The sequence below is a fragment of the Bacillus rossius genome, chromosome 3 (genome assembly GCF_032445375.1).
Source record: "Bacillus rossius redtenbacheri isolate Brsri chromosome 3, Brsri_v3, whole genome shotgun sequence".
Taxonomy (NCBI): Eukaryota; Metazoa; Arthropoda; class Insecta; order Phasmatodea; family Bacillidae; genus Bacillus; species Bacillus rossius.
In genome coordinates this window covers 12,186,614-12,210,394 of record NC_086332.1, presented here as the reverse complement: position 1 = coordinate 12,210,394, position 23,781 = coordinate 12,186,614, and the positions used below count along the sequence as shown (strand labels likewise).

General features: G+C 45.4%; 1 protein-coding gene across 1 annotated transcript; it reads right to left on the bottom strand.

The window, feature by feature from the left end:
- Nucleotides 1-292: 292 nt before the first annotated feature.
- On the bottom strand, nucleotides 293-19,224 carry LOC134531396 (collagen alpha-1(VII) chain-like). Its single transcript, XM_063367100.1, has 7 exons — nucleotides 19,135-19,224; nucleotides 18,992-19,055; nucleotides 14,353-14,631; nucleotides 13,149-13,418; nucleotides 5,864-6,151; nucleotides 2,305-2,598; nucleotides 293-468 (listed from the first exon to the last, which is right to left on the bottom strand). Exons 2-7 carry the CDS (start codon nucleotides 19,053-19,055, stop codon nucleotides 389-391), a joined length of 1,275 nt encoding a protein of 424 aa, XP_063223170.1. The 5' UTR covers nucleotides 19,135-19,224; the 3' UTR covers nucleotides 293-388.
- Between the last annotated feature and the right edge of the window lie 4,557 nt (nucleotides 19,225-23,781).

Genomic DNA, 23,781 nt, shown 5'->3' with positions numbered 1-23,781 from the left:
GGAAACAAAAAAAGCATACCAATTTATACTTTACATGATTCGTGGGCTCCATACAAATGGTTGGATGACGGGTAACTGGATTTACTATCTTTTCTTACTGTCTCACATTGTCGTAGTAAGACTGTACATTTGTCTGTATAAAATGGTGTTAGAATGACAAGTTGTCGGTCGTACATGACGTTGCTATGTTAGCACCAGATTGTAATTTTTTTTAGATAAACCATGTTCAGAGAGGCTGGTTGAAATTAAAGTTATGCTTTCTCTTCACAAAGTTATTTATTTCCAATGAGTTACACAAATAATGTTCTTTATAATTATTAAATAATATGCGATGGAAGGAAGAGAATTATGTCATATTTTCTCGTCTAATAGCTTGTTCTGAGAAAATTTACAGAAAATATGGAACTCTCAACAAAATCATGAGAGAAACAGCCAAAGTCACTCCCGAAATCTTCTGTGTGGTGGCACCTGTAAAACAGAACAATAAATTTATATACAAATTTAGAAAAAAAATATCAGTATGCACCATGATAAAAAATTATCTCAAAAGTGTTAAAAGTATTTAAAACAAAAATGAACTAATATTAACAATGAGATTAGTCACGCCATTTAAAATGCTTCCTGGGTAAACTTTTTTAAAATAAAGACGATCATTACTTTTTAACTTAAAATAAAAAGAAACAGTGAGATTTCATTACAATGATTAAAATTGATAAACATGTTAAAGAAGACAAAAATAAACAAAAATTATAATAAAATAGTTTTGAAATAACAATTTTTTTTTTCAATTAAGAAAGACACAATAACATCACATGTGAACCCAAAAGCCCTCCTTTATTGTATTAATAGCAAAGTTTCCGGTGGTTAATATGTTTCCACATCAGGCACATTTTCACACTGTTTGTGACACGCTGCTTGAAAACGAAAATTAACTGTAATCACCCCATTGTAATTTATGGTTGTTTTCTCAAACTTTTTCAGGCTGAGCCATGGTTGTAATTCATAAACAGTAATGAGTAGATACCTGCAAAATTCGCGGATTCATTCGGTGATAGGCTAGAATTCAAACACATATACATCTTAGATAATTTTGCTATTGGCTTACTGTTCATCTGGACGAATCTCAACCAGTTATAAACCCTCAACCAAAGAAGGATCGAATCTCAGACAAACCAGCTGAGACGACTTACAAGTTGGCAGCCAATGAACTTGCGTTATTTGCCCGAGTGTACAGGGGTATGTGCTGTCTATCCTGAAGGCCATCGAAACCGCGAATTTTGGAGGTCTCTAGTAATGAATGAGATATAAAACATTAATTGCATTTGAAACCTGAACAAATAAAGCAATTCGAGATTTTATAATATGAACCACGGCACCACCGCCTCATCAATGACACACGATTTTGTCAGTTATAATTAGATTTACTTGTTCAATGAGGGACTTAAAAATGTCTACCGTGAAGCTAAGGCACGTGGTCTGTGCGCGGGGGTATACTGTTAAAAAAAATTCACCTTTTATTTACGAAGAACACTTGTTAAAAATTATTCAGGGATCTTTGAAAGTTTACCGTTGGCAGGTACTAATTTCACTTACGTTGAACTGGAATCCGCAAGAAAAATCTAGGTTTATCTTAACATTCATAAACTTGTCAAAGACTCCAGCAAAACCACTCTTATTTCTTTTACGTGTGTGTGTCCCGTTACGCACATTGTCCCGTTACGCCGTGTCCCGTTACGCTCATTGTACGCTTGCGCCGCATCTATCTCTCGTCCACTCGATTGGAACAACCATCGATTTGACTTTTTCGAGGCACATTAAACTTGAAACACTCCCATCGTTTCCTACTTTTCCTATCATCGTCCTATCCTTAACAGAATTACACAGATTGGAAGAAGTTAAATATAAAACATGTATAAAAGTTGTAGTTAAAATAATCTCTTCGTCAAAGTAGTAAACATGTTTGAATTATTGAGTGCAAATAAAAGTACATTTATCAATTAAATTGTAGATTTCTTTTTCACTCCTTGTTTGTATCCATACAAAATAGTGATAATTAAATAAAAAAATTATTCAATTTTATTCATAAAAGTATGCAATAATTTCATCAAAGTTTTGTTATGACGTTGTCACGTTAAACTATCGTCCGTAAACCGACTTTACAGACAACCAATTTTTCTTTTATTATGTAGATAAATTCGACCCGTGCTATGATTTCGATTGATATTTCGTAAGTTTGAAAAGTGATCTGACTCGCGGAAGCAAGCGGGGACGGTGCGGGAGGGAGGGAGGGAGGGGAGGGCGAACCTGATCCGTCGGACGTGAAGACGGTGACGTTGACGGCCTCTGAGACGTCGTCGGTGTCGAAGAGCGCGGCCAGCTGCAGCGAGTAGAGGGCGCGCGGCCGCAGCCCGGTCACGTTGTGCGCAGTCACGTCCGTGTGGAGGATCACGCAGGAAGGGTCGTCGCCCTCGGGCTGCCGGCTCCAGCACAGGCGGTACGCCATGGCGCAGGGCAGGCCCTCGTACAGGGGAGTCCAGCGCGCGTGCGCCGACTGCACGGTGCGCTCCGTCACGTGCAGCGCCGCGATCACCGTGCGGTCTGCGGGCACGTCGGCGCGTAGCCACTTCGTCACGGGAAGCCTTCTTTCCACGGACGAGAGAGCCGAACACCCGATCGTGCATCTTCGGGTTTTTTTTTTCATTGTAACTCATGATAACTAATGGTCAATTAGGTTAGGTTAGCTACATTATAAATACTTTAAAACATCGTGGACGGTTGATTTGGTCAGGATAGCTACATTAAAGATACTGTGAAATCATGTAAACGGTTTCCTGGCCCTGGATAGCTACATATTAAAAAGTTATTTTCTAAGCAACCATGAAATGATTTTACAGTATTTTTAATGTAGCTATACTTACCTAATACAACCAACCATCCACAATGTTTTAAAGTATTTATAATGTAGCTAACCTATCCCAATCGACCGTAAAATTTAATGCTGCACCGGTTTATACAATGAGATAGAACGGAGAAAAAAAAGCGAGCATGAACTTCGGGGTACTTCCGGTGCGGCTCTTTCGTCTGTGAAATGAAGGCTTCCTCCATCACTCATTCACTTACTCGACGATGTGCAATGTCTTAGACCTCGGTATGCGGCCGTTTGTCTGGAATGACGTCATGTAACCACGGTGCTGCCATCTGTGGCGGATGGCGCGAACCAATGTTCACAAAGCCAAAGGGGAAACTTTAAACGATTAACTTTTAAATTAATTTTGACCTGATAACGTCTGATAAATCGATGAACGCCGATTGCACGCACGAAAAAAGCATGACTCAGTGTCGCGTTCCGCTCTTAGCCGAGCGTGCAAGAACCTGCCAACCACCGTGTGAGAAAATCTTCTATAATATCAAACAGGTTAAGGCGGGCTTTTTAAAAGCAGCAATTAAAAAAAATATATATGACGTTATCACGTAAAATTATCGTCCGTAAACCGACTTTCCAGACAACCCCCCATTTTAAAATAACGCCTGTAAGTTTTTTTTGTCAAAAATTAGGTTCAAAGCCGGGGTTTAATATTTGTTTTTTAAGTCTTATTTTACTTTTATCGGAGCCTTTTATTAGGTATATAGTTTCACATTTCTCTCTGCAAATGTAATGATTCGATAGTCAACGTAGCTGCTCCGGCAACAAATTCTAGCGGCAGATGCGGAAACTACGTGTGATTCGCGTCCAGAAATGTAGTTGAAAATACAATTTTTTGTATGTTTATCACACTCGGGACAGGTTTAAATAATTCGACGTCAAATTTCGTGTCCAAGTTTCGCATTATAAGTGTATTTACAGCATGAGAACACGTTAATTTGCACGCTACCGAGGTTAGATGTTACACATCTCTGGCGCGTACAGAAAGAATTACTCTCATTTTTTAAAAAATATATATTTAATAAAATATTTTGGCTTTCAAAGTCGAGCGTTGAAGTGGTAGACTGTATCATTGTTATTAAATCAATGAGTTGATTTCTCAACACCGAAGATGCCTTCTGCAACGCAACATCGGTACAATCTACCACTTCTACACAAAAGCCAACATAGATTATTAGAAAGTGGGCTTAAAAGACTGCAATCTAATTTATATTTTATATCATATTATCAGAGCATTGATTTTTTTGGCGAAAAACCTTTTGAGATCAGCTGCGTGTTCAAGCACTGAAGCTTCGTCTGGGTTTCACGACTGATTGATTTCCTCTCAAGTACACTACTACACTTGGCACACGAACCACAACTTTCTTTTTGCCGAGGAAAACGGGTTCTGATTTGTCCGGCCAAATAAGACAATTCCTTGTCTTGCGGCTTTTATAAGGAAGAAACTCCAGTCTAGAAAGGGCTCAGAGATTTCTTTAGGGAAAAATACCTGCCCTCATTTAACACGATTACAAAAAATTGTGTGCCTTTTCCGAATAACGAATGTATTTATTAATTTCAAATTCAAACTATTTTGCTATTTGTTATTATTTAATTTTATTGGATTATTTAATGGTAATTATCTCTGGCCTAACGATTCGCCGCAAATTTGATCACTGGTGAGCTTCAATCTAGATTTCCGAACGTCGGTAACACAGAAGTTAGAAGTTGTTCAATGGGTCCCCTCGGGGTGCTCCCGTTTCTCATTATTCAGCGTTATTACCATCCCTGTTCAACTGAAGAGCCTCTTTGCTTGGAAAACTTCCTGGAAGTCGGCAGACTCATGTTTTAACCCGCAAACTGTCTTTCCACGAAGGATGTGTCATGACTAGAGACCCGGAAAATTCGCGGGTTCATTTCGTGTTATGCTACAATTCAAATTATTATACCTTAGTGCTGCTTCTGTCATTGGTTCACTGTTAATCTGGAGCACTGAGGGTCAATTAGAGACCCTCACTCATAGAAGTGTCGAATCACAGGCCACCCAGTCGAGACGACTCACAAGTCAGCAGCCAATGAACAGTTGGCATTTGCCCGAGTGTGTAGAGGATATTGGAGTCTATCCTGGAGGTCATTGAACCCGCGAATTTTCCGGGTCTCTAGTCATGCAGTGTTACTTTCACTAAGCTAAGAGAAAAATCTATCCCTCTAGCCGGACGCACTTCAATAGTTACTTTCATCTAACAGCTAGGAGGAAGAACCGTTTCCTTCAGCTAGGGATGTTGATTTCCTAGTTTTTTTTTTCGAGCAGCTGGGAGAATGAACATTTCCTCTAGCTACGATGTGGCATTCATGGCTACTTTCACCGAGCAGCTAGAAAGAAGAAAAATCCATTTTGTTAGGATTTCGCTTTGATTGTTACTCTTACTGAGCATTTAGGAGAGTGTACCCTCTAATAGGATGTACTTTCATAGGTACTCTCACCGAGTTTTGATAGTTATTTTCACCGAGCAAGGGTAATGTCAATGTGTGACATTCATAGTTTCCTTTGCCGAGAAGCTAGTGTGCCAAAAATACTAATTGGCACAATTATAAATTTGAATTTTTGATAAATAATGTTGCCAGTCATTTTTTCTTCAAAAATCCAGATTTAGAATAGTGCCACACAAGGAGAAAGAGTGTTTACTCTAATATAATGCACTTTCAGACTTACTGTCACCGAGCAGCTATAAAGCCAGTTATCTTTGAAATATTTGTGCAATGGGAGTGCATGACTTGATGTAAGCTTTTCGACATACACCGTTTCTAAGCTAAGCTTCGCAATGGCGCATGTCCAAAAGCTTACATCAAGTTATGTCAGTATGTGACATTCATAGTTTCCTCTGCCGAGGAGCTAGCTAGGAGAGAGAGCGCTGGCTCTGACAAGATGCGGTGACCAGCGCAGGCGGGATAGCAACTCACTCTCGCTGGGCGTGACGTGCAGGAGCCAGAAGGGCGTGTGGCTGGAGCGCTCCGACACCGTGGCCACGCTCACGTTGTGCGGCGAGCAGGCGGCGCGGCCCGACACGCGCGTGGACGTGGCGTCGCGGGCCAAGGTCACGCACTCCTGCCCCTCGGCGGCGCCCGGCGCGCCCCAGCACGGCTGGAACCAGTGGCTGCAGGCGCTGCCCGCCGAGTCCAGCGGCCGCGTCCACAGCACGTCGAACGAGTGGGCGTCCACGTCAGCGGCGCTCACGCTCAGCACGGGGCCTGCGGGAGCGTCGACAACCACCAGTGCGCATGGCTTACACACTCGTCCGCGGCGCTCACGCTCAGCACGGGGCCTGCGGGAGCGTCGACAACCACCAGTGCGCATGGCTGACACACTCGTCCGCGGCGCTCACGCTCAGCACGGGGCCTGCGGGAGCGTGTCGACAACCACCCGTGCGCACGGCTGACACACTCGTCCGCGACGCTCACGCTCGGCACGGGGCCTGCGGGAGCGTGTCGACAACCACCCGTGCGCACGGCTGACACTTTCGTCCGCGGCGCTCACGCTCAGCACGGGGCCTGCGGGAGCGTGTCGACAACCACCCGTGCGCACGGCTGACACACTCGTCCGCGACGCTCACGCTCAGCACGGGGCCTGCGGGAGCGTGTCGACAACCACCCGTGCGCACGGCTGACACACTCGTCCGTGACGCTCACGCTCGGCACGGGGCCTGCGGGAGCGTGTCGACAACCACCCGTGCGCACGGCTGACACTTTCGTCCGCGGCGCTCACGCTCAGCACGGGGCCTGCGGGAGCGTGTCGACAACCACCCGTGCGCACGGCTGACACACTCGTCCGCGACGCTCACGCTCGGCACGGGGCCTGCGGGAGCGTGTCGACAACCACCCGTGCGCACGGCTGACACACTCGTCCGCGACGCTCACGCTCGGCACGGGGCCTGCGGGAGCGTGTCGACAACCACCCGTGCGCACGGCTGACACTTTCGTCCGCGGCGCTCACGCTCAGCACGGGGCCTGCGGGAGCGTGTCGACAACCACCCGTGCGCACGGCTGACACTCTCATCAGCGGCGCTCACGCTCAGCACGGGGCCTGCGGGAGCGTCGACAACCACCAGTGCGCATTGCTTACACACTCGTCCGCGGCGCTCACGCTCAGCACGGGGCCTGCGGGAGCGTCGACAACCACCAGTGCGCATGGCTGACACACTCGTCCGCGGCGCTCACGCTCAGCACGGGGCCTGCGGGAGCGTGTCGACAACCACCCGTGCGCACGGCTGACACACTCGTCCGCGACGCTCACGCTCGGCACGGGGCCTGCGGGAGCGTGTCGACAACCACCCGTGCGCACGGCTGACACTTTCGTCCGCGGCGCTCACGCTCAGCACGGGGCCTGCGGGAGCGTGTCGACAACCACCCGTGCGCACGGCTGACACACTCGTCCGCGACGCTCACGCTCAGCACGGGGCCTGCGGGAGCGTGTCGACAACCACCCGTGCGCACGGCTGACACACTCGTCCGTGACGCTCACGCTCGGCACGGGGCCTGCGGGAGCGTGTCGACAACCACCCGTGCGCACGGCTGACACTTTCGTCCGCGGCGCTCACGCTCAGCACGGGGCCTGCGGGAGCGTGTCGACAACCACCCGTGCGCACGGCTGACACACTCGTCCGCGACGCTCACGCTCGGCACGGGGCCTGCGGGAGCGTGTCGACAACCACCCGTGCGCACGGCTGACACACTCGTCCGCGACGCTCACGCTCGACACGGGGCCTGCGGGAGCGTGTCGACAACCACCCGTGCGCACGGCTGACACTTTCGTCCGCGGCGCTCACGCTCAGCACGGGGCCTGCGGGAGCGTGTCGACAACCACCCGTGCGCACGGCTGACACTCTCATCAGCGGTGCTCACGCTCAGCACGGGGCCTGCGGGAGCGTCGACAACCACTCGTGCGCACGGCTGACACTCTCATCAGCGGCGCTCACGCTCAGCACGGGGCCTGCGGGAGCGTCGACAACCACTCGTGCGCACGGCTGACACTCTCATCAGCGGCGCTTACGCTCAGCACGGGGCCTGCGGGAGCGTCGACAACCACTCGTGCGCACGGCTGACACTCTCATCAGCGGCGCTCACGCTCAGCACGGGGCCTGCGGGAGCGTCGACAACCACTCGTGCGCACGGCTGACACTCTCATCAGCGGCGCTCACGCTCAGCACGGGACCTGCGGGAGCGTCGACAACCACCAGTGCGCATGGCTTACACACTCGTCCGCGGCGCTCACGCTCAGCACGGGGCCTGCGGGAGCGTCGACAACCACCAGTGCGCATGGCTGACACACTCGTCCGCGGCGCTCACGCTCAGCACGGGGCCTGCGGGAGCGTGTCGACAACCACCCGTGCGCACGGCTGACACACTCGTCCGCGACGCTCACGCTCGGCACGGGGCCTGCGGGAGCGTGTCGACAACCACCCGTGCGCACGGCTGACACACTCGTCCGCGACGCTCACGCTCGGCACGGGGCCTGCGGGAGCGTGTCGACAACCACCCGTGCGCACGGCTGACACTTTCGTCCGCGGCGCTCACGCTCAGCACGGGGCCTGCGGGAGCGTGTCGACAACCACCCGTGCGCACGGCTGACACACTCGTCCGCGACGCTCACGCTCAGCACGGGGCCTGCGGGAGCGTGTCGACAACCACCCGTGCGCACGGCTGACACACTCGTCCGTGACGCTCACGCTCGGCACGGGGCCTGCGGGAGCGTGTCGACAACCACCCGTGCGCACGGCTGACACTTTCGTCCGCGGCGCTCACGCTCAGCACGGGGCCTGCGGGAGCGTGTCGACAACCACCCGTGCGCACGGCTGACACACTCGTCCGCGACGCTCACGCTCGGCACGGGGCCTGCGGGAGCGTGTCGACAACCACCCGTGCGCACGGCTGACACTTTCGTCCGCGGCGCTCACGCTCAGCACGGGGCCTGCGGGAGCTTGTCGACAACACCCGTGCGCCTGGCTGATATTATATACTGGTCCATATAATTTTAAAAAATATTTTTTTTGTTAATATTAGAGATATAAATTTTGTTTATAAACTTTTTAAGAGTATTTATATAATTAAGTTTATTTGCAATATAAATTATTACATTATTATTTAATGAATAATTAAAGTTAATTAGAATAAAATATTCATATTAATTAATTTTAATTATAAGTTTAAGTTTGTCTCGATTTTTCTACTAAATTAAATAACTAATTTTATACATGCGTTTATATTAATTTAAATACTGAGTATGTATTTAATTTTTAATTTGTTGGAGTTTTTTTTTACCAACCGTATTTATAATAGCATTAATACGTTTTATTAATTTGTGTCTATTAATTATTTTCATGCAAAATTAATGTTACTTTTATTAGCTATCACGCCAAACAGGTGAAACTTATAACTCGCGTACATAAGTTCACGCACCGACTTTTTTTTTTTAAATAAAATATGAATGGCACTGTTAAAAGTTTTACAGTGACCAGTGAACCAAACGTCATCTCCCCCACCCCCTTAATTTTTTTTTGTAAACCCGAGTAAAAATGTAACTGTGTTGGCTGTTGTTGGTGTATTGGTAAGCTCCAAGGAGACGACTAGGACAACACAAGTTACATCCCTGTCTTACCCGGGATACGAACCCATAGACCCCGCACCGGAACATGGTGCATTGCCAACTAGGCTACGAAAGCCATCGCCGCTCAAACAACACGACTATATTTCATTTACTGTGTTTTTCGTCAAGTAACTACTTCACAGTCCAGAATTTTAACCAAATTTTGAAGCATCGTTTGCAAACAAACGTTTTCAACAGTTCGGATTTTGACAGTTCTGTTGGCAGAAGGCAAGAATCTGTTTACATACTTTCATAGAGTATGCTTGAGACATTCTACCACCACACTCGGAAGTCCATATTATCTACGAGGCTATGGTGGTTTAACAGTCATCCCGGGAAAATTCGTGGCCTACATGCTCGGAGGACAAATAAAAGTTTCGTTTGCTTTTGCAACCAGTCCATATTAGTATTCGTGATACAATTATAAAGGGAGGTTTCGGTTGTCTTATTTGCAACGTATGGCTGATTTTGGGCATTTCTGCCATACATCGCCGTTCGGCAAGCATAAATGACTTAGTGCTGAGATATTTCAACTGGCGATCTATATCAAATATTAACTGAAAAAAGTACGTCAATTACTAACCCGAACGTAAAAATATACGTGGTGGTATAATTGTTTTTACACTTATAAATTATAATTCGGCATGACGATGAACACGTTAAGTGAAACTATAAAACGAAAAAAAGTTCTTTTAAACTTTTCTCGTAATTATATGCATAATGGTTAACTATTTTATTAATAGGATTTTAAAATTTGAATAAATCCTTCAAAACTTACTATGTTGCATTACAAACATTTTTTTTATCTTGCCTCTTTTATCTAACACTCAGGAACGATAGCTGTAACTATGAGGTCATAATCTGATTGTCAAAGCATACTTTTTCATAAAAATATTTAAACTATCTCAGGCTTAAGGAACCACCCAGTATTTATATTGTATGTCTAAAATATGACTTTTGTTGTTCAGGTATTACTGTTAGTTCTCCAAGGTTGTTTATTTCATACTATCCAGAAGCGTTGATGAAATCTTTATCATAATATCTCTTTAAAAATAATCTAAATTTATGTACCTAATATTTGATAAATAAAATACTTTGTAACAATAAAATATGTTTGATGGCATGGTTGTTGTGCCACGAATATCTAGGTTGATAAAAATGTAGTGTGTAATACGCTGTCTATACTGATAACCTACTTGCATACAGCGCTATCCCAGCTTTATAGCTTAACCGTCCTGGATGGACACAGAAATCGCGTAAGATTAAAAAAGGTATCAAAAGTTGTAAATTTCACTAATCACAAGTCTGGATAGTTAATCGTCCTCATATGTCTCGTGACTACGTCACAGGTATTTTTATCCATGATCCAAGATTCCTCTTCCGTTTTAAAAATGTTTTGATAAGCAACATGTTACACGCAATTTGGACTATGACAAAATGTATCACTTATAATTAATTTACTACCTCGGGTAGACAAATAGTTTTAACAGAGAAACCACTCTTTTGGAAAATTATACTAAAAAAAACTATTTACTTATTGATAATTTCCAAGAAAATGCAATTTTAATTATAGAAAAGAGTTATATATACGCACTCAAGCTGTATAAAATGAGATAAACAAATGATCTGTTTAATTTTACGGTGACTGATTGATTTCAATATTTCTGAGTATTATACATTTTTGGACTATCTCTGAACGAATTGAAAATATTATACTGATTCTCCATACTCCCTGCTATAGACAGACCAACATACATCATTCTTTTCTCAGATCAACACCAACATATTTCTGTGTTAGACCCTGAGATTTTTGACGGTGATCACAAAATGACATTTAACTGTATATTATACTCTCTTAAAATCAAAAGTTAAGTTTGTTTGGATCATGGGAATGCGGGGAGTGTTCACCAATTTGTAAACACCATTTCTATAACTAATATTCGCAATAAATAAATGTTTTCAATTATATGGAACAGTATTCAATATTAGTCACTCACATATATAGTTTTTATTTGTATGTAGCCTTTTTTCATCCTGTGAAAAATGCATTTCTCGGTGCGCGCGCATCGTAATATTTTACTTTCATCATTTTTTTTCATAACGCGCCTAAATAACTCCCAAAAAATTTAAGATTTTAAATGTTACTGTAGCCATAACTGAATAAAGTGATTTGCGTTAATCGCATTTCTTGTTATGTTTCCTGTGAATGTTATAAGTAACCATACGTGTGCCCGATGGGAATATCTTTGATTCTCTCTTTTTTTTATGAATCACCAAAAACGACCCAATGCGGACAAAATGTCCAAGCTCCCGCCCTTTTGCTTAGTAGTCTTTCTACTCTGTCCAACTCTTCTTCCAGAACCATACTTCTGTTTCCTGTAACCAACCTGCTTGTTATTAATGCATGAAAAATTTTGCATCCCGCATGTCAGTGCCCAGGGTTTTCCCTGTGTCTATGCAGGTTTTACCTGGGCCCAACTTATCTAGTTTTAACTTAGAATAGTCAGTGAGGGGGAGTCATGGATAAAACGTTGCCATGGCTGGCCAATCCCCCACATGATGAGTGCTTTCTCTCCCGCATGGCTTAAACCCTGCATGATAAGAGCGTATGGGCTTTGGCCTGAGACGCACTTAGTCTCCCTCCCTATCCCGGAACACACTTAGTTTTTTTTAGTAAGGTTAGGAAAAAAAACGTTAAAATTTGGTCTTCAAATTTTACTCCCATCGTTCCCAAAGAAGTTTCACTTCAAAAATCTAGAAGCTTAACCGGGATATGCCACCGGGACACGGCCCACCCGACCCGCCAATGGAACGTGCACAGAGAAAAAGGCTTGTTTGAATCAAACAAATATTTGTTTATTTATGGCGAAACAAATATTTACTTGGTGGAACAAAATATGTTCTTAGTTTAACCAAACGCGGTAAGGAACAAAAATAATTTGTTACACCTAACCAAATATACATTTGAGTTGACAAAATAATTTTGTTGGGTGAAACAGAATCTTTCCTGCTACAAGATATTTGTTTTGGATTGACAAATAATATATTTATTTCGCCATATATAAACAAATATTTTGTTCAGCCAAACAATACTCACATTACCTTGTATTTTTATATTATACTGTTTATTGTATGTTAAAAGTAATCTACAAACTTTAATTTTAAGAAATAATGTACATAACTATAAAACCAGAAATAGATATTTGATTGATGTCAGTTATAAACGACAATGTAAATAATATATGAGTTTTGAAAATGTAAGTGTAAGTTTTTTTAATAGATTACCCTTGTGTCCAAGGACAGTATCTTTTGATAAGTATAAACAAATCTTAGAACAATGGCTCATATCCAATCCTTTATACTCACTAGATGAATGGAACAATTTAAATTTTAATGACCTTAAGTTTGTGTAAAGTTATATTATTGTTAAGATGTTTTTTTTAAACTTAAAAATGTGTAAGTATATATTATTATGTATTTTCAATGACAATGTCTATTGCACCCTGTGTCTAATGACAATAAATATTATAAATGATCAATTATCAATTATCAAGCCTTTCTCTGAGTGTGCGCAGGGCCTCTAGAACAACGGGAACCACGACTCACTCAGCATGTCCGTCGTGAGGGCGGCCGACAGCGGCTCCGAGGCGAGCAGACCGGCGTCCAGCGCCGCCACGCTGAAGTTGTAGTCGGCGCAGGAGGCGAGGCCGCGCGCCGTCAGCTGGTTGGAGCTGGCCGGCGCCAGGCCCACCCCTCCGGCCCACGTGACGGAGAACTGCGTCACGCAGTCGTTGCCGAGGAACAGGTGCAGCCAGAACACCCGCGCCTCGCCCGGGCCCGTCTCCGTGGCGTTGGCGAACAACGGGCTCCTGGGGACTGTCAGCGAGAGGTCCGGGGCCTACCATTTGTCCGAGTGTCCACTTCTCCGAATGACCACTTGTCCGAGCTCTTTTTGTCCGAGCGGCCAACTCTCCGAGCTCTGAGGGGCGGATGATGTCTCCCACCCGCGCGACCTTGCTCCGCCCTGCCTCCACCTTGACGCCCAATCCCAGCACGGCCGACAGGCCGCCAATCAGCAATAACAGCTGTCACACTGGGAGGTGGCTACCGAAACTAAAAACCGCTGGTAAAATTACGTACATAAAGCGACTAAGTTGGACAGACTTGACCCTTGTCACCCGGAGAGCGGACCCTCGGTCTTAGCACATCATCGACTGAAGCAGGCTCCCAAGACATGACTTAAAAAGAGCTAGGTCATTCTCGCCGGTCTCGGCGCTTTGATATCTACGAGTATATTCCTTATTTTACATATTCATTTGCTAAGACGTATTTTTACGAAAATTATTTTCCAAGGGCATTATAAATAAAATTCCCCTTTTTCCAACAATAAATTCTACGATAATTTAATTTAGATGCTGTGTTCGCCTTTACGATAACGGCTATAAACCATAGAGCAAAGAGGTAAATATAGAAGTGTGGCTTTTACATTAATTCTGCGCGAAGTTAATTTAACCACATGACGACTAGAAGCTTAAATGGGAGGCACCCCCTTAATACACCTTATTTATTGGAGTGGCATACCATAAATACTGCATCTCATCTATTTACAAAAATGAACTTATATTTACAAAACTGTATTAAGTGTTTTTATTGCACATTTCTGCTAAGCTTCTAGTCGTCATGCAGTTAAATTAACTTCGCGCAGAATTACTGTAAGAGCCACACTTCTATATCTACCACAATGTGAGAAGTAAGTAGTGTTTGATGAAAGCTGCCGTTTGGCGGGACTCGTGCAACCAGGTGTACTCACGGGTCCTGAGCGTGGTGTTGCCCCGCTCCTCCCCGCCGCCAGCCTCGGTCGCCGTCACCTCCACGGTGTAGTTGACGCACGGGTTCAGCTCCTCGATGGTGTAGGCAGTGGTGTTTAGCGGCTCGCTCGCGCACCGGGTGTTGTCGGACAGCGTGAGGGTCCAGCACACGGAGTAGCGCACGTCGCAGCTCGGGTCCGCCGCTGCGGCCTCGCCCCACTCCACGCTCGCCGTGAAGGCCGTCACCGCCGTCACCCTCACCGCGCCCACGCTCCCGGCGACTGCGGACACCAGACACCGCCACGCTCGCCGTGAAGGCCGTCACCGCCGTCACCCGCACCGCGCCCACGCTCCCGGCGACTGCGGACACCAGACACCGCCACGCTCGCCGTGAAGGCCGTCACCGCCGTCACCCGCACCGCGCCCACGCTCCCGGCGACTGCGGACACCAGACACCGCCACGCTCGCCGTGAAGGCCGTCACCGCCGTCACCCGCACGGCGCCCACGCTCCCGGCGACTGTGGACACCAGACACCACCACGCTCGCCGTGAAAGCCGTCACCGCCGTCACCCGCACGGCGCCCACACTCGCGGTGACTGCGGACACCAGACACCACCACGCTCGCCGTGAAGGCCGTCACCGCCGTCACCCGCACGGCGCCCACGCTCCCGGCGACTGCGGACACCAGACACCGCCACGCTAGCCGTGAAGGCCGTCACCGCCGTCACCCACACGGCGCCCACGCTCCCGGCGACTGCGGACACCAGACACCGCCACGCTCGCCGTGAAGGCCGTCACCGCCGTCACCCGCACGGCGCCCACGCTCCCGGCGACTGCGGACACCAGACACCGCCACGCTCGCCGTGAAGGCCGTCACCGCCGTCACCCGCACGGCGCCCACGCTCCCGGCGACTGCGGACACCAGACACCGCCACGCTAGCCGTGAAGGCCGTCACCGCCGTCACCCGCACGGCGCCCACGCTCCCGGCGACTGCGGACACCAGACACCGCCACGCTAGCCATGAAGGCCGTCACCGCCGTCACCCGCACGGCGCCCACGCTCCCGGCGACTGCGGACACCAGACACCGCCACGCTCGCCGTGAAGGCCGTCACCGCCGTCACCCGCACGGCGCCCACGCTCCCGGCGACTGCGGACACCAGACACCGCCACGCTAGCCGTGAAGGCCGTCACCGCCGTCACCCGCACGGCGCCCACGCTCCCGGCGACTGCGGACACCAGACACCGCCACGCTCGCCGTGAAGGCCGTCACCGCCGTCACCCGCACGGCGCCCACGCTCCCGGCGACTGCGGACACCAGACACTGCCACGCTCGCCGTGAAGGCCGTCACCGCCGTCACCCGCACGGCGCCCACGCTCCCGGCGACTGCGGACACCAGACACCGCCACGCTCGCCGTGAAGGCCGTCACCGCCGTCACCCGCACGGCGCCCACGCTCCGGGCGACTGCGGACACCAGACACCGCCACGCTAGCCGTGAAGGCCGTCACCGCCGTCACCCGCACGGCGCCCACGCTCCCGGCGACTGCGGACACCAGACACCGCCACGCACGCCGTGAAGGCCGTCACCGCCGTCACCCGCACGGCGCCCACGCTCCCGGCGACTGCGGACACCAGACACCGCCACGCTCGCCGTGAAGGCCGTCACCGCCGTCACCCGCACGGCGCCCACGCTCCCGGCGACTGCGGACACCAGACACCACCACGCTCGCCGTGAAGGCCGTCACCGCCGTCACCCGCACCGCGCCCACGCTCCCGGCGACTGCGGACACCAGACACCGCCACGCTCGCCGTGAAGGCCGTCACCGCCGTCACACGCACCGCGCCCACGCTCCCGGTGACTGCGGACACCAGACACCGCCACGCTCGCCGTGAAGGCCGTCACCGCCGTCACACGCACCGCGCCCACGCTCCCGGCGACTGCGGACACCAGACACCGCCACGCTCGCCGTGAAGGCCGTCACCGCCGTCACCCGCACGGCGCCCACGCTCCCGGCGACTGTGGACACCAGACACCACCACGCTCGCCGTGAAGGCCGTCACCGCCGTTACCCGCACTGCGCCCACGCTCCCGGCGACTGTGGACACCAGACACCACCACGCTCGCCGTGAAGGCCGTCTTTTTTTGGGTTTAATATTTTTGTGCTGTTATCATTTTTTTTGTTTGTTGACCATATTCCTGTTATGGAATATTATTTGCTGTTTATATCCTGTTGACAACAGAAATTGTTTGCTTAATTTCTGTTTTTGTCTTTTGGGTATTTTTTAAGTTTTCTTCTACATACATACATGTGCTTAGCAATGGCGTATGTCCAAAAGCTTACATAAATTTAAATTTTTCACGCTTCAAATCTATTGATTCGATAGGCAACGTAGCTGCTTCGGCGGGTGCGGAAACTACGTGTGATACATGTCCAGAAATGTAGCTGAAAACACAATTTTCATATTTTTATCACGCTCCGCATTATTTTAAAAGAAATGTACGTTAGATTTCGTGCCCGAGACTATTACTAGTAGTGTATTTGCACCATGAGAACACGTGAATTCACTCGTTACTGGCGAGTTCAAAATAACGTGAATTTACTCGTTACTGATGTAACATCAGCTTTCTGAAAGCTCGCTCACATATTTTTTTTTATTACTAACGCCATTGTTGGTTATACCGTATGCCATAGACAAGGGTCAATAACGGACAAAAAGACGAATACGCAAACACACAGGAGGCAAGCCGGAAATCATCAGATGTGAAAAGTTAAATGCATCATAGACCGCACAGAGAATACAACGGGAGGAATAGGACAGAAAAATTATCACATATTCAGCTTTCAACAGAAAACACAATATTAAAATTAAAACCGACACTAACGATAAACTCAGAGTGAACTAAAAAAAAATTGAGTTTTCTGTAAAGTCGGTTTACGGACGATAGTTTAACGTGACAACGTCATAACAAAACATTGATGAAATGATTGCATACTTTTATGAATAAAATTGAATCATTTTTATTTTAATAATAAAAGAATTAATACTTGAAATTATACTAGTTATCAGTTTTTTAAAATGCAATAATAATTAACCTTTATTGCCGAAATTGTTGTTGTAATAAGCAATGAAAGTCACATTAACTTTTCACTTCACTTTATAAACAGTTGACGAAACAGTTAACGTGTAGATGACTTGTAATTAATTTTAAAAATTGGCGTTTAGCTATAAAGTTTAAATATAATTATGAACATGTTTTCATATAAATAAATTTTTTAGTCAATTGTAACATAACTTATTATTCCTGCACTCGCCGACAGCGTAACGGAACACAGCGTAACGGAACAACTGAGTGTAACGGGACACAGCGTAACGGAACAATGATCGTAACGGGACACAGCGTAACGGAATAATGTGCGTAACGGGACACTTTTTCGTGCGTGCAGCCGGCGTTCATCGATTTATTAGACGTTGTCACGTCAAAAAATTCCGGCAGCTAGGTAATGTGACCTGATGGTCAAAGGTCGACAGCGTGACTCCCCCAGAAAAAAAAAAATCAAAATGCGAGTGGCCCGATTGTTGCCGAATCACAGAACGTGCCGAGCCGCAGAATGCCGAGTTAAAGACCTCTCACTGCACCGTAAAACAACTGTACGTGCATGTCCCTACATGAAACAGATTTCAAGCATTAGTGGCTCTTTTTTCACGGTGTGTTATAACTAGAGACCGGAAAAATTCGCGGGTTCCATGAACTTCAGGATAGACTCCACTATCCTCTACACACTCAAATGCCAACTATAAATTGGCTGCTGACTTGTGAGTTGTCTCGACTGGGTAACCTGTGATTTGACACTTCTATGAGTGAGGGTTTCTAATTGGCCCTCAGTCCTCCAGATTAACAGGGAATCAATGGTAGAAGCCGCACTAAGGTATAATTATTTAAATTTTAGCATAACACGAATTGAACCCACGAATTTTTCAGGTCTCTAGTTATAACGTTCGAGATAGAGCCGCGCCGCTGTGGTAGTATGCACCGACGTTTCGCTCTACACTGCAGCAGTCATCGTCAGGATGTTCGGTTGATTCTCAATCCTGAAGATGCCTGCCGCAATGCAGAGCAAAAGGTCAGTACACACTTCTATCTCTGCGATTCATCTTCGAAAGCCAAGATACATAGTTTAGTAATTAATTATGTGCGTATACTTCAAGATAAAATTTAAATGCTAAAAGGATTTTTCCCCACTCTTTAGAAAACATGAATTATATCATATAATTTCCATTCTGAAAGCTTACAACAATGTATTTCCAAACTTTGTCTTGGTGGTTTTATAGCTTAGTACTAAAAGAAGAAAATGATTGTTTAATTTTAAGTGGATAATATTTTTAATAATATATTTGGCGTAGTAATTAAACTACACCACGTATGTTGCCTCAATGGAATGTACAGAGAAATTTAAGTTACGTGCGATTTTTTGAGACCTATAGATCTGCACTGTAAGCTTCAATGGCTGATGCAATGGCCATGCTATTCTCCGCGTTATAGACATTTTCGGTTGAGAAGTATCTTCCTCGTCTACAAAATAGTTTTTTTTTTTTTCAGCAAGCTATCGATTAAAGAGTTGTGTGTATTTATACTCACCGCAGGACGAGTTTTGACCATTAACAATCTCGGGCAGAAGAAGGGCCAGCCACAGGATCCACATCTTTAAAAAAGAAATTAAATAAATTTTAATAACTTAAAGTAAAATTGTATTTAATTATTTTATGCGCCAGAATACTTGCCTTTGTTATTCAGCACGTATATAGTTGTGGCGAAGAAGAAACACACTGATATCATTCATTCGTTTTTATGTTTCATGGATGAGCTGAACTTTCCCACTATTGAGTGTTAATCTAGAAAGCTTTACACATCACTGCCGACGTACGTAATTCTGTCCTGCGAACTTATCGTTATCAAAAAAGTAACTTCGGTTTGGATGATTTACAACGATAATTCCCATTGGGTTTACTCTCAAAATAATTTATGGTCAATGAAAGTCTTTTCTCGCCAGCCTTTGTTTCACAGTGAAACAAAAATTTGTAAAAAAAAAAAAAATTACAATCGTCAGATAATCTTGTACTTGCTTCTTGTTGCAATAATAACTTTTTTAAAAATAAAATGTTATATGTTTTTGCATCAAATGACAAGTACGGACGAATAAAGAGACAAATATAATGTAATAATTAGATAATTTTTCCATCAAAAAACTGAATGAATCGATTTCAAGAATATTTATTAAATAAATAGTCCATGTGCTGAAGTTTCATATGTCTAAAACTATTTGATTCCAAAAACTAAAACCAGTCCAAAATTTTGAACCCGAATATCTTATTTCGCCAACGAGAAACCACCAATGCCTATTAGAGTGAAATTCTGACTACTGCTGTATTATTTTTGATGTTTCATTTTTTATTTATTTATGTTATATAAATTTTTCTTTTGTAAAAATTTTGGCTTTTATTGATCAGGCTGAGAGGTTTATTATTAGGTATGCCATTGCTGGTCATGCTGTATGTCCCAGACAAAACTAAACAACGGACAAAAAAAAAACGCAAACTAGCCGAAATCAGCCGATGTCAAATGTTAAATACACAGGCAGTATAGAGAATTCCATGAAAGAAATTACTAGAAACTGGAGTTTCAATGACCACTAGGATAGACTCCACGATTCTCTATGTAGCCTACTCGGGCAAATATCACCTGGTCATTGGCTACCGACTCGGGGCACCTGTTTACTGTGATTCTCACGATTCGATACTTCTTTTGTTGAGTTTTTGCCATTGGCTCAGTGTCCTTCGGGTGAATTGCGGGCCAATCACTGACGCAGCATTAAGCTAAACGAGTTTGGATTCCAGCCTGTCTCGAAAGGAATCCGCGAATTTTTCCGGTCTCTAGTTATTACTCAAACAATATCACAGCACAGACGAACACAACGGGCATACAACGAAGAAATTGCATATACGTCAAGGGCAAATAATATCATTAGTTAACAATCTACTTTCATTCCTTTACTTTATTTATTTACTTCCATGCTCTGCACATAATAAATATAGTTTAAAAAACTAAAGAAACATGCTTTTAAAGATTATCAAACTAAAAAGTAAAAAAAAATTTATAATTTATGACAATAGTATATAAGCAATACTAGTATAAATGAGAAAAAAGCTTGAGGCGCTTTGTGCCATATTTTTTGTATATTAAGCGCCCCATGCTTTTTTCTCATTTATACTAGTATTGCTTATATACTATTGTCATAAATTAAATTTTAAAATTATTTTTTACTTTTTAGTTTGATAATCTTTAAAAGCATGTTTCTTTAGTTTTTTAAACTATATTTATTTTTTACTTTTTAGTTTGATATTCTTTAAAAGCATGTTTTTTTAGTTTTTTAAACTATATTTATTTTTAACTTTAAGTTTGATATTCTTTAAAAGCATGTTTTTTTAGTTTTTTAAACTATATTTATGTATAATTATCATAGGGAAATGAGTTACCGAAACTACCTATTACCATCTGAGATAACTATTTGGAGTTGCAACGTCACAAAGAAATGGTAAAGTTTCTCCGAATCATTTGCAGTTAGATGTATGGATATAATCTTAGAATTTACCGAAAAAAAAAAAAAATTCTTTTCGGCATGGCCGGGAGTAGAACCCACGAACGCTGAATCCGAAAGCTAACATCATTGAAGTCGCGCGCCTTAGACCACTCGGCTAACGAACGTAATGAAATTGATGGGACATTTTACTTTAATGCGCCGCGCACTCTTAGTCGAAAGAGTTACAGACGGACAGACAAACAAACATACAGGTGAAGCTAATATAAAGCATGTAAAAAAAAATACCCCCGCTTTAGTAAAATTTAAAATTTTTCCTTATAATACAGTAAAAAAAAATTGGTTGTCTGTAAAGTCGGTTTACGGACGATAGTGTAACGTGACAACGTCATAACTAAACATTTATGAAATGATTGCATACTTTTATGAATAAAATTGAATATTTTTATTGAATTATGACTATTTTGTATGGATACAAAGAAGGAGTGAAATGAAATCTACAATTTAATTAATAAATTTACTTTTATTTGCACTCATTAATTCAAATATGTTTATTACTTTAACAAAGAGATTATTTTAACTATAACTTTTATACATGTTTGCTATTTAACTTCAAGATCGTCGAGAATGTTTTACGCTTTTTCGCAATTACACATTTAACGACGAAGTTTGTTCGTCGTGAAATTTAACTTAGAATTTAATAAAAGTGCCCTTGCAGTTAATAAAATAAGTATTAGTAAGTTTAAGACATAATTTCGGCTTTAATCTCCAACCCAGACGCTCGTGGTGGCGCTGGGGCCGAGATTAAAATTCGTCGAGAATATTTTACTTAATTATGTCTTCCAGTGCTCAAAATGATTTGTAATTGTGGCCCCAGATACGAAAATAAATGTATAATTCATTAATAATAACGCCCCTCGCGATAAACAAAGAAAATATGTATTAACGAGTGCCTGGTTGCCGCGGAAGCGGATAGATAGCTCGATCGTTCGGTTCGCGTCCGTCACCGTAGATGACAGCACCGTAGGGGATAATATTATTTCGTTTTTATAATACGATTTTATAACAAATACGCATCGCAAATACACCAAACTTATTTATAATGTGTTACAATATTTTTAAAACATTGTGCAAAAGATCCCGGGTGTAATTTGAATTATTATGTGTAACTGTAAAACACCATTGTTCGTACAAAAACGTATTTGAATTTTCAACATTACTTTTAAATAACCGTACCGATTGTGCTGAAAATCGGTGGACGATCGTTAAATTACATAATATTTATAATTCAAACGACGAAAACATGATTGGAAAGTCAAATTGATGGTTGTTACAATGGAGTGGAAGAGAGATGCGGCGCAAGCGTACAATGAATGTAACGGGACACATCGTAGTGGGACAATGTGTTTTACGGGACAATTTTTCGTGCGTGCAGCTGGCGTTCATCGATTTATTAGACGTAACGTCAAAAATAAAATAAAAAATATATTATTTAACTGCTTGGCATAACACATCCGCAGATATACGAATATAAGTACGCAACATATCAATAATTCTCGCGACATCAAACTGAAGACGAGCGTGAAAACAAGCAGAGCAAAACGTTGATACAACTGTCACATGGCAACCTTGTGAATACTTGATGTGGATCGATAGGTTCCCGCTGGTGGCTATTCCTTCCTGGTGGCACCTCCTCGCGTGTTGCTGTCGGGTGTGCGGCATGAAGATCTTCAGCCCCGTCGACACCCTGCAGTCTGCGGTTAGGCCAGTCTGCTACCTGAGCAAGGTCATGGGCGTGGCATCCGTCAGAGCGGTGTCTGAACATCTCCGCGACAGGTACCAGCTCTCTCGGCCCTGGTTCCTGTACTCTCTGGCATTTTTCACCAGCTTGATGTGGATCAAGATCACCACGTTCCCGATCGTCTCGCACCCCGACATATACGACGACACGATCCTAACTATTTCGAGCAAGGTTGCATGGTACTCCAACCAGTTCGCTTTTGTCTTGCTGGCTCTGGCGCACCGCTGGCGACGTGCCGACGATCTTCTTGTCAGTTTCCAAGAGTTCGACGAGAGGTTTGTTCGCGGAAGGAGTGCGCTTTACGAGAAGATGTTCGCCGATATGCTGAAGCAGGTATCCTGCATTCTTTCCGTATCTTTCATACCATTCGGTTGCTACCTTTTCACATCGGCAGACAGCGGGCATATTCTCGTTCTTGGCACAATCTCTGCTTACGTGTACCACGTATTCAGATGGACTGTCCTGTTGGAGCCGTTAACTTTGCAGTATCTTCTGGAACAAAGGTTGCGCCACTTGGTGGAAGAAATGTCGTTCACGGTGAACAACGCGCGGGAACTCAACCTCAGTTTCTTGATCCCGAAGTACATGGAGATCTACGACAGGCTGTCCGACATCGCTCGCAGGTTCAACTCCCACTACCAGACGCACGCGCTGATGAACATTTTCTTCCACGTGATCAACATCACGTACCGCCTGACGGAGCTGACCGCGACGCAAGGAGGCGGCGGCGGCGCGATCGAGATGCCTGGACTTCTGGCGGCGCTGATCGTGTACTACGTGCTCGCGAGCTGCTGCCGCATACAGCTGATGGTGCGCCGCTGCCACGCGGTCGCCGGCCAGAGGGACCGCGTCAGGGCGCAGCTGGCCAAGATGGCGGTGAGGGCAGTCCGCGACCGGGAGGCCTCGCGGCTCGCGCGCCAGTTCCTCCTGCAGACAGACGTCCAGCGCCTGGACTTCTCCGTCCACGGCTGCTTCGCCGTCACGAACCGCGTGCTGCTGCCCCTGGTCAGCGTCACGGCCACCTACGTGGTG

Coding starts and splice junctions, on each gene's coding strand:
- LOC134531396 (XM_063367100.1), bottom strand. CDS start 19,055: ATGTGGATCCTGTGGCTGGCCCTTCTTCTGCCCGAGATTGTTAATGGT. Junction 6,152..13,148: donor CCTCACGACGGACATGCTGA/GTGAGTCGTGGT, acceptor ACGCTCCCGCAG/GCCCCGTGCTGAGCGTGAGC. Junction 2,599..5,863: donor GCACGTCACGCCCAGCGAGA/GTGAGTTGCTAT, acceptor ACGTGCCCGCAG/ACCGCACGGTGATCGCGGCG.